Consider the following 15,658-nt stretch of genomic DNA (forward strand, 5'->3'; position numbering starts at 1 on the left):
TGGTTTGTCATTACGTTATATGTTTCAACATTATTTAATGTGGTTATGTCGTTAGGCAAAGTGGTTGTGCCATTCGGCAATGTGGTTTTAACATTACTTGATGTCTATATGGATTTACTTAATGCAGTTGTTTCATTACATGATGTGATTCTGTTATTTCGTAATGTTTGTGGTTTTATTTTTTAAGAGGCTTTGACTTCTCTCTGCTTGATATGTTTATTCCCGTTTTTTATGTGGTTTTGCCATTCTTTGATGTGGTTATGTCATTACTTGATGAGGTAACACCACGTCACAAATCGGGATACAGAAGTTACCGCCATATTTTCAAAATGGAGGAAGTTTTAACACATTGCAGATTTGAACGCCTAATACCAGTTTTCCAAAGGGAACATATTTCTCCTACCTTAGTTTATAAACTGTCTTCCTTTGAATTGCAATGTTTGGGTGTGTCTAATAGCCAAGAAATGATGAAATTGATAACATATTGTATAAAGTATAGTAATGTGCAACCAGACAGATTGCGACGTGGAGAAGCTGGACCACCAGTTTACGAGATTCCAAAAGAAATCATTGCATCACTGAAAATGGGTTTAAAATACGTGAAATCGCTAAATTGCTGTCAGTATCGGAAAGTACCGCGTAGAGGCGAATGCGAATGTATAACATCAGCAAATTAAATTTTACTGACAAAATGACAGATGCAATGATATTTTATGCATTTCAGCAAACGAAGGTAAGTTAGATAAAAAGACGCATCCGTTTGGCTGGGTAAAATTTGTCAGAGGTGGATTTAGGGGGGGGGGGCAGGATGGCCACCTAGGCCCTCCATTTTCTGGAAAAATTTGATGATTATATAGGGAATCACTGAAGCATGACCGGAGCGGGCCCCCTCTTAGGTAGTCAGTGGGCCCCCACTTATGACAATTTCTGGATCCTCCACTAATGGAAAAAAGCTACCCCGACTCTTCCGATTGAAGACGTTAATTCCCCTGTCTCTTGTGGGAGAGTTAAGCAATCTCTGAACATTAAAAAAAAACTTGCAACAATCAATGCAGGTCCATAGGTAGTGTAAGTCCAAGGATTGTTGCATGGCAAATTGACTTTCTCTTTCCAGTAAACTATTATTTTCTATTCGCTTTTGAAAAAACCAAACCTTCAACACTGTCGTTTAACTATGCAAAAACTACCTAACCGGGTATAGTTGGAAATTTCGATTCACTACAATAAACAGTGAAAGTGCAACAAATGAATATTACCAGTATATGGTTAAATTGTTCTTCATATATATCTATGATAGCGGACCTGAGTGTGATTATTCGTTTATACGTTTCATATAGTACCCCCCCCCCCTCATAATTTAGGTACAAATGCTGTATAACAAATCATACATTATCTAGTTGATTAATACATTGATTGGTGATATTTCCCCTCCGTCATTTAATAAACTCTTGTTAGAATCAGGCATCTTTTTTGTTGTTGTATATAGTACGTATGAATACGCAGCCACGTCCGGTCTCACAGGGATTTATTCTTGGTTCTCATTTGCAGAACTACTTAAAATAGAAAATAAACTTTTAAAGTTTGATTCTTCATTCAAACTTTGTCTGTATATGGGAATTAAAAACTAATTGTCAGTCTGAGGAACATTTAAATTGCAATAATTTTATTCATATAAAAAAGAAGATGTGGTATGATTGCCAATGAGACAACCGTCAACAAGAGACCAAAATGACACAGACATTAACAACTATAGGACGCCGTACGGCCTTCAACAATGAGAAATGCCCATACAGCCTAGTCAGCTATAAAAGGCCCCGATAAGACAATGTAAAACAATTCAAACGAGAAAACTAACGGCCTTATTTATATAAAAAAAAAATGAACGAAAAACAAATATGTAATACATAAACAAACGTCAACCACTGAATTACAGAATCCTGACTTGGGACAGGCACATACTTAAATAATGTGGCGGGGTTAAACATGTTAGCGGGATCCCAACTCTCCAGCTAACCTGGGACAGTGGTATAACAGTACAACATAAAAACGAACTATAAAAATCAGTTGAAAAAGGCTTTTACTCTCAAAATGTAGGCTCAGTGATCCCTAGGCATTGAATTGGAAAGGTACAGAAACATTCCAAGAGCACAAAGATTATGTAACAAATGTGGAGTCCTAGATGACAATAACATATCATTGCGTTCTAATCTTTTTGCTTATCTAAAAGACTATATGTACCATTATTTCAACATCTTGATATATTTAATTAATACCTAAAACTCATTATAAACCCCATCCCTGAACTTGTTTGTCATATCGGTTTCTTCATTAAACGGGCTATAGAACTGAGGGGGTCAGACCCATGTCAGACAAGCTTATAATGCTGGTTTTTTTTTACATAAATGTATATTTAAACTCTTAAAATATGTTCTATTATTCTATATATTGCATTGTATTACATTATATAATAATACAATTGCATTTTATTGTATAATTGTTTGATTGTATTGCCCGACCTTTATAGGTGTAATTTTGCAATAAAGATTATATGTATATCAGACCCCCTCCCCTTCCCCTCATATCATAGCCGTGTTCTAAGCGACACGTACATAAGGCCATGAATTAATTTGTTGAATGAAATTAAACCGGCAACTAGTGATGGATGCCGTAGAGGGTCCACAGGAGTTTCCAGCGATGATTTCTTGACAAGGGTTGTAATTCTGAACCAATGGGGTCGCAATGAACCTTCTGTTAGCTTCGAACGTAGGAGGTTGTTGATACCTAATCTACACTGCTATCCACTATACACATTGCACTTAAGAATGGAATCAAATACATTTACAGTGTATGAGTAGCGTGTAGCCAGGATAATATTAAAAATAGAACTTTATGCTTCAACTCAGCGTGGTTCAGTGAGTTTATTAACGTGGTAATGTGCACAGTATTTTAAAATACTTTGATAAAAGTTCGCCGAAATACTCGAATAATTGTCATCTTTAAAAGTTACGCCCATCTTGTGTCGGTTACGACTATCATCCAAAATACTATAGTTGAAGTTACGACCATCACACTTTTAAGTTACGACCATCATCCAAAATACTATAGTTGAAGTTACGACCATCACACTTTAAAGTTACGACCATCATGCTTGAATTTTTAAATGACTATTTTACGAAAATTTGAAAACATTTATGTTCTTAATTTGGCTTCAATATCAACGCTCTCAAGATAAGTGTGTATGAGACAGGCGGTTTGGCTCGAAAATCGGAAAAGAAAAACTTATCCCTAGAGTAGTCTCCCATTATCGGATGGTCGTAATTTTAAGCTTTTTCCCCGTTTCGGGCCGAATCCTTATATCGTTGATATGTCAAGTCAATGCACTATTATTGTCTTTATACTGCAATATAAAAAAACATTTTTCAACTGTTGTTTAATGTCTTAATGTTATCATTTGATTTAAATATTGGGTAACTTACCCCTTTTATAAAAGGCCTCATATCATGGAGGCGGAGAAATATACAGCACGATGAAATGTACATTACCTGTTGAAATTCGCAATCGATTGTAAACGGAATTTGTTTGAGAATGAACTAAAATATCTACAATAAGCATTAAACAAAATGATTTATAGTGCGGTGCAGACCAAAATTATTAACAAGTGAAATATGTTTTTTTAATAAAAATTGCAAAAGAAATAAGTTTGAGTCGTTGTATACATTGAAAACAAGAACAGGTTGTATAGATCGTAATGAATAATTTATTAAAATTTCGGCAATTTCTATTTCAATATTCATGAGGAAAAGTGATATCATGTCAGTGACTGTATATGACATAGAAATAAACGGTCAAAGCAATTTGACTGCTCAAATAGAACGAGTACTGATGTTGTTTATCATCTTAACAACGTGTTTTATAGTTCTTTCATTTGTCTTTGTATTATTAATATAACTTTTACTGTTGAATGGTTTTATGTAATATCCGTTTGACGTGGCTCGGTACTTATACATCTCGTCAATGTGTTTGTATTGTCTTTCTTTTTTTTTTGGTAATGTGTTTTGTATATGCGACTTTTTGTATTTCTTTGGTTCTTATAACGTGACTCTGTACTTTAAAAGATCCCGTCGGTATGATATTGTTCTATTTAATGTCATTATGATATATTTCTATTATGAATTACAATATACGTTGAACCACAAACGTCAAAATCATTCAATCGCGTAGTAGAATTAACTATTTGTGGATTCTTATAAATTCTATATATAACTTTTGGACTAGTTTAAATCTCGGTCTATTTCTGAAATTTATTCTTACATACTTTTGATTTTTTAACCCTGTATGCTAACATTGCCTAGGTAAATTTTAAGATTGTCTGTATGCACATTGAACGACAAATCTATGTGACGCATAAAATTTTCTGACGTCAGACACACAAATCAATGAATGTGTTTGTAGATAGATGTGTTTGTGTTCTATTAAATTGTTCCTTTAAAAATTGTTATACGATGATGACTGGTGTACCCATATTCCGACTATTTTATTCATTGTGTCTGTTTAGTTAACGCATCAATGTAAATATAACGGAATTTGATGAGACTGTCATCAAAGTGAGAGGATTAACCCAATAAAGCCAGGTTTAAATCACCATTTTCTACATTTTCTACATTAGAAAATGCCTGTACCAAGTCAGGAATATGACAGTTCTTGTCCATTCGTTTTTGATGCGTTTGTTATTTGATTTTGCCGTGTGTTTATGGACTTTCCGAATTGATTTTCCTCAAAGTTCAGTATTTTTGTAATTTTACTTTTTGATTATATCTATGCACACGTACCGAAAAAAATGTGTAAAATTCCGAGGAAGAATATCTCAAGAACGTTTTCAGACAACCCTCCCAAGGACCGGTAACTCTGCTGTGAAGACTGTTTTTGCGGGAAAATATGAATACCTACTCATATCCAATCTATAAGAAAAACAGAATTTTTACAGAAGAGTGTCCACTATGCACTTGCACTTTACTATTATTAGAATAGTAGAATAGAATGATATACAAATGGTTGAAAATTATATATACATGTAACTGTTATATTAATATAATATATAACAACAAACCCGTGTTGATTTGTATCACTACAATATAATAGTCATTACTGATAGGTTGAATTTCCTGTCATTATTCATCATCTACGCATGAACTTGTCTCAGAAAAATATCTCTGTACATTAACCTCTGTTTCGGGTATAGAGATGCGATTTTTTTCTGTGACAAGTACTTTTGACAATCCACAAGAACTTGAGGTCATCCGATGTTCAGTACGTCAGTAAAAATAACATTTGCAGTTAGTCAATTTCCGCCTTGTCATACTTACATACTTACATATAACGTTCATCCAAGGACATAGAAAAAATACTTCCATGGGAGGGGGCTGTTTCCTATGATTATTTCCCGTTTAAGCGATCAAAAATAATAAAATATAAAAATATTTAATTTAAAGCATGTGTCTCATTACAATTTTTTTTATGCCCCACCTACGATAGTAGAGGGGCATTATGTTTTCTGGTCTGTGCGTCCGTTCGTTCGTTCGTTCGTTCGTCCGTTCGTTTGTTCGTTCGTCCGTCTGTCCCGCTTCAGGTTAAAGTTTTTGGTCGAGGTAGTTTTTGATGAAGTTGAAGTCCAATCGACTTCAAACTTGGTACACATGTTCCCTATGATATGATCTTTCTAATTTTAATGCCAAATTAGAGATTTTACCCCAATTTCACGGTCCACTGAACATAGAAAATGATAGTGCGAGTGGGGCATTCGTGTACTGAGGACACATTCTTGTTTTAGAAATGTTAGAATGAATATTGCTACAGGAAAAAAATAATGTATATCAAAGATAAATCATTATGGTTTATATGTTAAGCTAATACAATGTATCTTTTTTCAGATCACCTTGTCCAAAGGGCCAAGTGAGATTTCCTAATCACTTGGTGTCCGTCGTCTTTTTGTTTTTACAAATATTTTCTCCCCCTCAGGGCCAAAAACCAAACGTGACCATAATCATTACTGGAGTACTAGTTTCTAGCTTTAAAATGTGTCCGATAACCCCGCATGGCAACCAACATGGCCGACATAAATTAGAACATAGGAATAAAATGCAAATAATTCAGACTTTCGAGCTCTACCATTTGTTTATATAGGCCAACACTGTTATACAACTTGTTATAGGAGTTATTGACCTTAAATCACAAAGTTAACCATTTTATTTTTCATCTGGAAAAGTAGCATAGATAGATTTAAATTGAAAAATGATCAGAAAGACAAGATATACAGATAATTTTCATGGTCGAAATCTTAATTGATTTCTCATAGAGATATTGCCTTTTAATGACAATTTTTACCAGTTTTTTGTGTTATTTGCTTGTATCTGAATTAAAACAATGGACTTCAATAAGCAAAATTGATCAACCAGCAAGACCAGATCTGCAATTACAACAATATGGAGGAAATATGCACTAGATAACGAGACACTTGAAGTCAAAAAGTGATCAGCGAGGCAAGATGTACTTACAAATCAAATTTTGTCAATATAGCTAGCAGACTGTCAGTTAAAAGGATACAGAGATATAAGCCAAATTCTACATTTTACCCCTTAGTTCTATTTTTAGCCATGTGGATGGCCGGGTCATCAGACACATTTTTAAAACTGATACTCAATGATGATTGTGGCCTAGTTTGGTTAGATTTGGCCCAGTAGTTTCAGAGAAGATTTTTGTCGGACGACGGACGCCAAATGATGAGAAAAGCTCACTTGGCCCTTTGAACAGGTGAGCTAAAAAGACACAAATTACAGATTTAAGAGCTTTGAATATTCTGAAAGCTAATAACATATAATTTATATATATTCTGACTTGAAAATTATAAATAGAACAATTATAGAATAAGTCAATGGGGAAATATTTTTTTATAAGAACATATTTCGTGCTTTGTTTACTTAAAAAAACTACGATAAAAGTCTTAAGAGTCATGAATACCTTTTAAGGATTTCTAATTGACAGGTGCATATGATTAACGGACACGGCTATATCCCTATCCTTATTGTACATGTCCTGCTGTTTTATGGCGTTCTTCTACGAAAGTTTTGAAATTGTCTATGCTGCATTCCAGGGATTTTTGTGGGGTATAAAATACATCACGTATCTTAATAAATGTATCCTTAACAATCTAAGTGTCCTTGTGAAAACGGATTTGTTCAAGTGGGTATACTGTAAATATATTTGGGGAAACCTATTTCCATGCGTGTTGGATTGTAGTTGTATAACATCCGACTAAGAGGGTATATAAACGAATAAATTCTGAGTTCCTTCAGTTAAACGTCCTCAGTTTAAAGTAAAATGACAAAAGCTACAATGATTTCAGTAAGTATGTCGCATTAGCATATCACATCATCTTATTACATTACAGAGGTACCAGTTTTATCAATCTTATTAAAATATTGATCTCTGATTTCGTTATACGGCATATGAGCTCATCTGTAGTTTAACGAAATCAGAGATCAATATTTTAATTAGATTGCAGTTTTATATGAATCACTACTGTTTAATTTATGTATATTCTAATTTGTACTGTTTAATTTATGTAAATTCTGATTAGAACCAAAGCTTGCAGATGGTTAACTTTCTTAATTGTTTGCGAATTTTGTCATGTTTATTTAGAATCATAAAAGCTAAAGAATTTTACTAATGTCTATCATCAAGTCTTCATTTTCAAGAACGATTATAATTTATTGAAATAAATTTTATTCAATTCATACAAAATTACACATACAGTAAAATCAGAGATTTTCTAAATGATTTTTTATATTCGTAAATTGTGAACGGATAGGTTTCGAAATAAAAAAAAGTATTTTGACTTTTAACAGCATTATTTTGTGCAAATCTTTTATTGAACCATGAATAGAAATGTTATTGTTTTATCCGTTGTTCAATAATCCAATAATAATAAATGCATGCAGTTTCTGAATTTAAAGTCTTCACCTTTCAAAATTCTGACTTAAAAATTGTAATACTGATACACGTACGTCACCAAACGTGCATGAAATGTATACAAATTTCAGTTCTAAGATTTATGGTGGTAGTTAAAATGACACTTAGGTTATATTTCTAATGATACCAAATATTGAATCTACGCAGAAAATAATCCTGGTAATTTTATAAATCAAGTACTACTAGACATAAGTAAAGAATATTTTATGACTTATTTACGCCATAATTGAATGTAAAAAATGCTGGTTGGTGACCTTCTGCTGTTGTCTGTTCTATGGTCGGGTCGTTGTCTTTTTGATACATTCCCCATTTTCATTTTCAATTTTATGATTATCATTTGTGTGCATTCTATTCATATATACATTTATCGCTATTTTGTGCATTTTTCTTTTGATCTTTTCTAGTGATAATTTTCATATCATGCTTCTCGCTTGAGATGGAAAAATTATCGCTAGAAACTAAGGAGGCCACGTGGCGTTGCTAACGAAATTGACATGAAATTGACAACGTCGTCATAGGTAAAATAGCGATAAAAAGATTATCATTGGTCATCTCAACTCGATTGCTTTTCTCACTTTCGCTGTACCAGCTCAAGCGAGAAAATCAATCTCGTTGAGATGATCAACGATAATCTATAAGTACAGCTATGTGAATGGCACTCGAGATCTGATATTTATATAATCAGGAAATATTATCGTCGTATATTGTCGATTTCAGAGAATCTCGTTGATAGTTTTATTTTTGTTATGTGCAACACTACTTTGTGATGCAAAGCCTGGCAATAGAGGTAAACCCCAATGGATAAAAAATGATTCCAGTATTGTTTCAATTTCCTGTCCAGATAACGTACAAAGACTGAGGATACTAGACATAATACATTCTGGATTGACACCAACAGCTAAAACTTTGAAGGAGAAAACAGTAAGTCAATGTTTATTAACCTTTGTGTGAATTTTATGTTTAACATTACTGAAAACTAAACATTAAAAAGTAAATTATGTGGTGTAAAAGCGAGATTGTATGCATCTTTGCGGGATCGCTGATCGGCTGATTCAAAAATAAAATACAAAGTACTGTGAGTACTATAACACAATTCTGAAAAACTTATATAACAATTATCAGTACGTCCATGTCAACTGTTAAATTACAGAAGAAAATGACGTAGATGGAGATATTTCAACAAAGACTTAACAAAAATATGCTACTGAAAACGATAAGGTTCTCACTGTTTATTGGCTATTTGAATTTTACTGATTTCGTTTGATGTTTGCATCCAGGAAATGTTCTACAACAAACAAAAAACTGCCATTCTTTTTATTATTACGTAGATAAACTCGTTAATTTATTGTTTTTTAGAATGCAACTTTTCTATCCAAAATTATTTTTTGTGTTTTTTATGATAATGAATATCTTAGATTTGATGCATGCGTATAATGAATTTATTCAACTATAATTTAAGGGCAAAGGGCAATGCAACTGACTTTTATAATCAAATAAAAATATAATTTCAGACATCAAGGATCAATCTACCTTGGATGATGCCATATTTAGATAAAGCTCCTGTATTGGTAGGATTTCCTTCTTTAGATACTGAGGGAAACTGCTCTATCTGCAATAAGGTATGACGGTTGTGAGAGATATTACATCTTGTCAAATTTTCTGTAAAACTTAGTACGGTATTATGCCACCACAACAGATAAATAATTTTTAGTAAATTTTCTGTGAAGGTAGTGTTGTAACTTGTAGAATACCACCACCTCACAAAACATAAAGTAGAATAAAAAAACTGCCGAACTCCAAGGACATTTTAAAACGGAAAGTCCCTGATCTAATGGGAAAATCAAAAGCTGAAACACATAAAACGCAAGGAAAAACAACTGTCTTGGTACAGCCATTTTCTTGTGTTGAAAATTTTAGATTAAACCTTTTTATAGCTAGCTTAATCTCTCACTTATATGACAGTCGCATGATATTCCATTATATTGACAACAAAATGTGAAATGTAAAATAACAAAAATACTGAAGGCATATAGACAATGTTTGGCCAAGATGTTACACGTTTTATTTAATCAAATTCTGTTTATTTCATGGTTGTTTCAATTAAACGAATAATTCCATAAGATGTAATTGGTATAATGTTTTTTTTTTACTTTCTCTCTAGTTATGTTGTACTGAAATTTTCATGTATTACAAAATAAAAACTTATTTTTTATTTTTTATTGGATATATTTTGTAGATCAACCCTTGCTTTAAAGCTGACTGTGAGTCCTTGGGAAACCTGATGATACTTATAAATAATCTCATGTCTTCAATGTATTCTAAAGATATAGCAAATATAACACGTGACTTCTATTTCATCAGAAGGCAAATGAAATGTGAACCCTTAAGGGTATTCAAGTATAAGGAAGAATGGCAACGAATTGATATAGAGTACAGAATCGCAAAAGATCTCGTTGAATTCGCAGATGCACTGCAAAGCCGATATGCTAATATTTATTAATATCGCATGAATGTTAATTTGTTATTCGACTATCAGGAATTTAATGTAGTATCTGACTTTTAAAAAAACAGCAATGAATTTTCAGACAAACTTTTTGAAGCGAAAACTTCAAGTTTATTTCTTTTTCACACAAAAGGACTATATTGATAGACTAACTGTTTACAAAATATGCATATCTTTACTTTGAATTCATTACATAAAAATATTTTATGGGCTTATTAATATATTTTCCAAATATATGATGCAGCTACGACTGTGATGTTGATTCCATCTTTAATAAATACTAACATCTGATTTAGTACTTTCATATATTTTTATAACAGCCTGCAACCTTATCATATAATTAATCTAAATTGCTCGCTCTTATTGTACATTACGAAGCTGTACATAGTGATCAATTACTTCTCGTTATAATACAATAGTTTTTTTTTATTAACTAATCCAAGTGCTCTTATAAATATATGAGTAGAATAATAAGAATTTGATTATCACTTCAAGACAAAACATGGATTTTTCTCATTGTTGAAGGTCTAACGGCTGCGTATTATTGCTTTCAAACACTTCTGATTATTTTTATGTTAATTAATACTTAAATGATTTCAATGATTGAGTAAATTAAAACATTCAACATACATATTTTATTACATAGTTAGTACCCCTTGTTTGTGATATTCTCCTGGTAGAAACAATCACCACTTCAGACCATAAGCTGCATCGACTCTTTAATTCATTAAACAAATTATGTACCGAGCTTATAATTTCGCAAAACCGTCGAAGATGATTTATAAAGCTGAAGCATACAATCGAAATTGTAATTTGTAATAATGATACCATTTTTTTCAATTTTTACCTTAAGATTACTGTAATGATTGCGTTTCCTGATTGGATTCATTCAAGGTGTTTGATATTTTTATGTTTAAGCCCCCAATGACTTCTATTGTCATAAGTATTATAGGACGCATCTCTTCAGTAACTCCTTGACCCCTTAAAATTTTCAATTGGTCAAATTTAGATTGTTTATCACTTGTGTTGACAGACCATTGATCTTTATTATGTTTCTAAGTTTCAAAATACTTGGAACTAATCCGTTAAAAATGTTTCAATACTTATTGAATTTTAAGGTAATAAAGGGACTTTTAATTTCTCATTACAACCATAATATAATTCTTTTTAGAAAAAGAAAGAAATCGGAGTTATCTTTCATATACCATAAATACACGATCTCGCCTCCCACGTTACTTATTTGCCAGTTACATAAGTTAACACGGCATAACTATATTTTTTAATCTCTTATCATAAATTTTGATGTCTTACGACTTTTAGCATTAATTTGTAAAACGTTATAATTATAAGTAGTGGAGTGACAAATCGGGAAAAGTCTCTTATTTAAGGAGTTTAATGGACCGAAATACCTCACGGTTGAAAATTCACATGAAGATAGAGTAAACATTATGCATCAAACTTTAATATCATATGAACATATAAATTTAGTTAATTGGACGATTTTTAAATGTATGTAACATTTTTTTTCAATCTTACCGTCTATACCGTCTAGCAAATTTTAATACATTTCTTATATATATATCACCAATAGTAAATGTTCACAAAAAATAGGGGAACAACCAATACTTAAGAAGTTTTGATATATTAAAAAGTGTGATAGAACATACAAATCAACTTTTACGAGCATTTTTATAAAATTCATCACATAGCAGTATTACTTCTCAATTTTCACCTCAATGAGTCGTGTAACGTTCCCCTTTCCCATTTTTCCCTGTCATATGAAATGCAATGAATTTGATATGCATTTTCTTACGTTTAATAAAAAAAATTATAGTTGTATCAATAGTTGTCTATTTGTGCTTTAATAAGTACAGATGCTAAGGTTAATAACTTTTATGGTGCTTTATTCTTGTTTTTCGAAAATACTAATTGTAAACCACATTGGAACACATCCGAAAAATTCCGGAAAATTATTGTCAGTGCTAATTCCATTAAAGAAGAACGCGTAAAGTAGCTTAGATCGTGTTATTAAGCCTTTACATGTCCATGAAGAAAACATGATCATGCTTTTGAATTAGTGAGAAAAAAGCATACGTGTAACGATGAATCAACTTTCGTTAAAACACGCTTCATGGCATTACCATGACTGGTATAACTTTACATGTCTATTCTGGAGACAAAAGTCATACAACAAGCTAAGTAATTAAGGCATGTCGATTCATTTGAGCGTTTCGATATTGTTTTAAATGACGCAAATTATCAGGTAGGCCATCTAGTGGCGAGTTTACTGGTCATAAATAATTCAAGGACAAGCCGCTTCAACATTCAGCATGCATTGTAAACTATTTGATGAAATTGAAAATAATTTGCTTCTGATGCTTCAAATTAATCGGGACATGATGTTGCTTTTCAAAAACTACAGTGCAGCATGTCTTCATTCATTAAGTCTACATGATGATCTGTTTGCGATAAAAGAAGAAAACATTTACGTTGTCGTATATAGTTGTCCATTTACATTTGTTTAATGATATTACATTTTGTGAAATAAAAATGTGAAAAGCGGTTTATGATCGTTCGAAATTTCAAATTATTTCTATCTTTACAATGAATTCCAACTTCTCTGATAAATGTTTTGCCTGGTTAGTAGATGACATTTTTTTTTCAAAGGGATAATGATTACAATGCACTCTCATTTGATACTGAACGGAAATGTATACTTTAAAAGCTAAGTGTGTGATATTTCTTTATGAAGAACCAGTACACCCCTGATCAAAAAGATGGTATTGGTATTGTCCAAAGTCTTTATGTAAAATGGTACAACAGTTATTGAGATTTGGCCAATGACTGCTTTAAAACCATAATAAAAAAATGTGATATGATTGCCAATTAAACAAATCGCCACAAAAGACATACGATTCACATACATTTAGAACTATAGGTCATTGTAAAGCCTTCAACAATAAGCAAAGTCCTTACCGCATAGTCAACAATAAAGGGCCCGAATTGACAAATGTAAAACAATTCAAACGAGAAAAACAACGGCCTAGTTAATTTACAAAATAATAAACGAACAACAAAAATGTAACAGCAACAAATGACAACCACTGAATAACAGGCTCCTGACCTTGGATAGCCACATACAGAATGTGGCGAGATTAAACATGTCAGTAGGCGCCCGACCCTCTCCTTACTTCGGACATTGGTGTATATAATGTATATATGTGGTATGATTGCCAAGGAATAACTCTTCACAAGAGACCAAATGACACAGATATTTATAACTATTGGTTACTGCAAGACCTCCAAGAATGAGCAAATCCCATACCATAGTCAGCTATTAAAGGCTGATATTGAAAAGTTATTTTAGGGGTTGCATCATATTAAAATCATGACAGTTATGTTTTATTTCTAATAAGGTCTTTTCCTCAGATGTCAATGCAAACCAGATGAATTGTGGTTTTAGACTGGAGGCGTTTCTTCAACCAAAGCCACAAGACAGTGTTTACCTACTCACGACTTTAAAAAGTTATTGGACTCCTGATGTCTAGCACACCAACAAAAACTAGCGCTCGTATAGAATGCGACACGTCTTCTATTATCAAAATTGGCTAAGGAAGACAATCACAAGGGGTCTGGAAAAACATGCATGTATCAAAATTTGTCATTCTAGCTGGTTCTTATATTGACACATATTTTGCAGTAAAAATCACTTTACCGCGGATCAAAATGACCCCATAAGCAATGGTTAATCAGTGCATGGTGATCTGAATAAACTCATGAGTATTGTCGGCACCATACAATGACATCTGCTTTTTTGTTAGTATTCCGTTACCTTTTCAAATTGATGTGCATATTGGTGTCTAGTGATAGTGTATTATAATTATACATAGGCAGCAACTTTTGAAGCTCTTGGCTCACACCGAACAGTAAGAGCTTCAAAAAATGACTAGTGTGAAACCATTGCAACGGTCTAATCTATATAAAATTTAGAAACAAGAAACATTTATGAATCACATAAACAAACGACAACCATGTCTGTTGTTGTTTTATAAAAAGAAAAGGGGGACACATCTTCTCAATGTGCAATTGGTCTAGTCCTAATTTATTTATTAACATAAAAAAAAATCATATTCTATAGTGTCTTGAACATGAAGACTCATTTTTATAGTTCTAACATCCCTTTATAAGTTTAAATAATCAGAAAAGAATTTCATCATTTATTTCATAACATCATGGACAGGGTGTTTTAACTTTACAGGTCTTATATCTCCTCTGTTCTTAATGGCATTTTAATCAAACTTTCCCAAAAGTATCTTTATGTATGGCTATATATTATTACATAGCCAAATCTTAACTATGAATATTTTTGTCGATTATTTCCGTAGATAAAGATATTTATTTCATTTTCTTACATGTTGCAAGCGAGGGTACGTATCATTAATATCTGGTATAAATCAGACATACATATGACTACATGTAGCTGTAATTGTGGAGCATTCTTTGCACATGCTTCAATCGGAAAAATTTCTCAAGTAAAATGAGAGACTACCGAGAAATTGTCCCAAATGTCGAAAATTTGCGATTTTTTAAAATCCCCAATTTGACCTTTGAACGCAGTTTTCAAAACTCTGCACCACATTTGCACTCTACGACATGCCTTAATCAAGGATATTATATTTATCTACAAAATAAGATCAAAATTAGCCGTGAGGTATTTCGGTCCATTTAATTTTCAAATTCACCTTATTTGTCACCGTACTAAAGTATCTGTATTTAAAATTCTCTCACTATTTATTTATATTTTGGGGGTAAATGTTTGCAGACGATTTTCAAAGGAAGCCATGATGTTTAACTCCAGGTTCCATCCTCTTGTAAGTATCGTTTATGCACATTGGGGTATATATATATATAATACATTGCGGAGAGTGGTGTAAATAACCAAACCTTGTTGCTGGTAAAAGTAAGGTTATCTGAGCTATTTCGCCTTATTTGGTAAAGTTGAAAAAAATAAAACTTACAATTTTTTGTATAACAGTTGTATTGATTATTAAATAAAACACGAGAAGTACGTCATACTTCTCTCCATTTAAACGAAAACGTTTATAAATGATCATTCCTTTCCACCAATTT

General features: G+C 32.3%; 1 protein-coding gene across 3 annotated transcripts in view; it reads left to right on the forward strand.

The window, feature by feature from the left end:
* LOC139520456 (uncharacterized) overlaps positions 1-10,819 on the forward strand; it is a 38,826-nt gene extending 28,007 nt beyond the window's left edge. Inside the window, exons 1-4 of one of the 3 annotated variants that reach the window (XM_071313065.1) lie at positions 7,284-7,398; positions 8,743-8,946; positions 9,537-9,644; positions 10,262-10,819. In XM_071313065.1, the coding sequence (XP_071169166.1) occupies positions 7,375-7,398; positions 8,743-8,946; positions 9,537-9,644; positions 10,262-10,525 (600 nt within the window). In that variant the 5' untranslated portion in view covers positions 7,284-7,374 and the 3' untranslated portion in view covers positions 10,526-10,819. Of the gene's footprint in view, positions 1-7,283; positions 7,399-8,742; positions 8,947-9,536; positions 9,645-10,261 lie in introns of those variants that run through there. The other 2 variants (XM_071313064.1, XM_071313063.1) reach the window with 2 other exon arrangements.
* The last annotated feature ends 4,839 nt before the right edge of the window (positions 10,820-15,658 follow it).

Source organism: Mytilus edulis, chromosome 4 (assembly GCF_963676685.1).
Source record: "Mytilus edulis chromosome 4, xbMytEdul2.2, whole genome shotgun sequence".
NCBI lineage: Eukaryota > Metazoa > Mollusca > Bivalvia > Mytilida > Mytilidae > Mytilus > Mytilus edulis.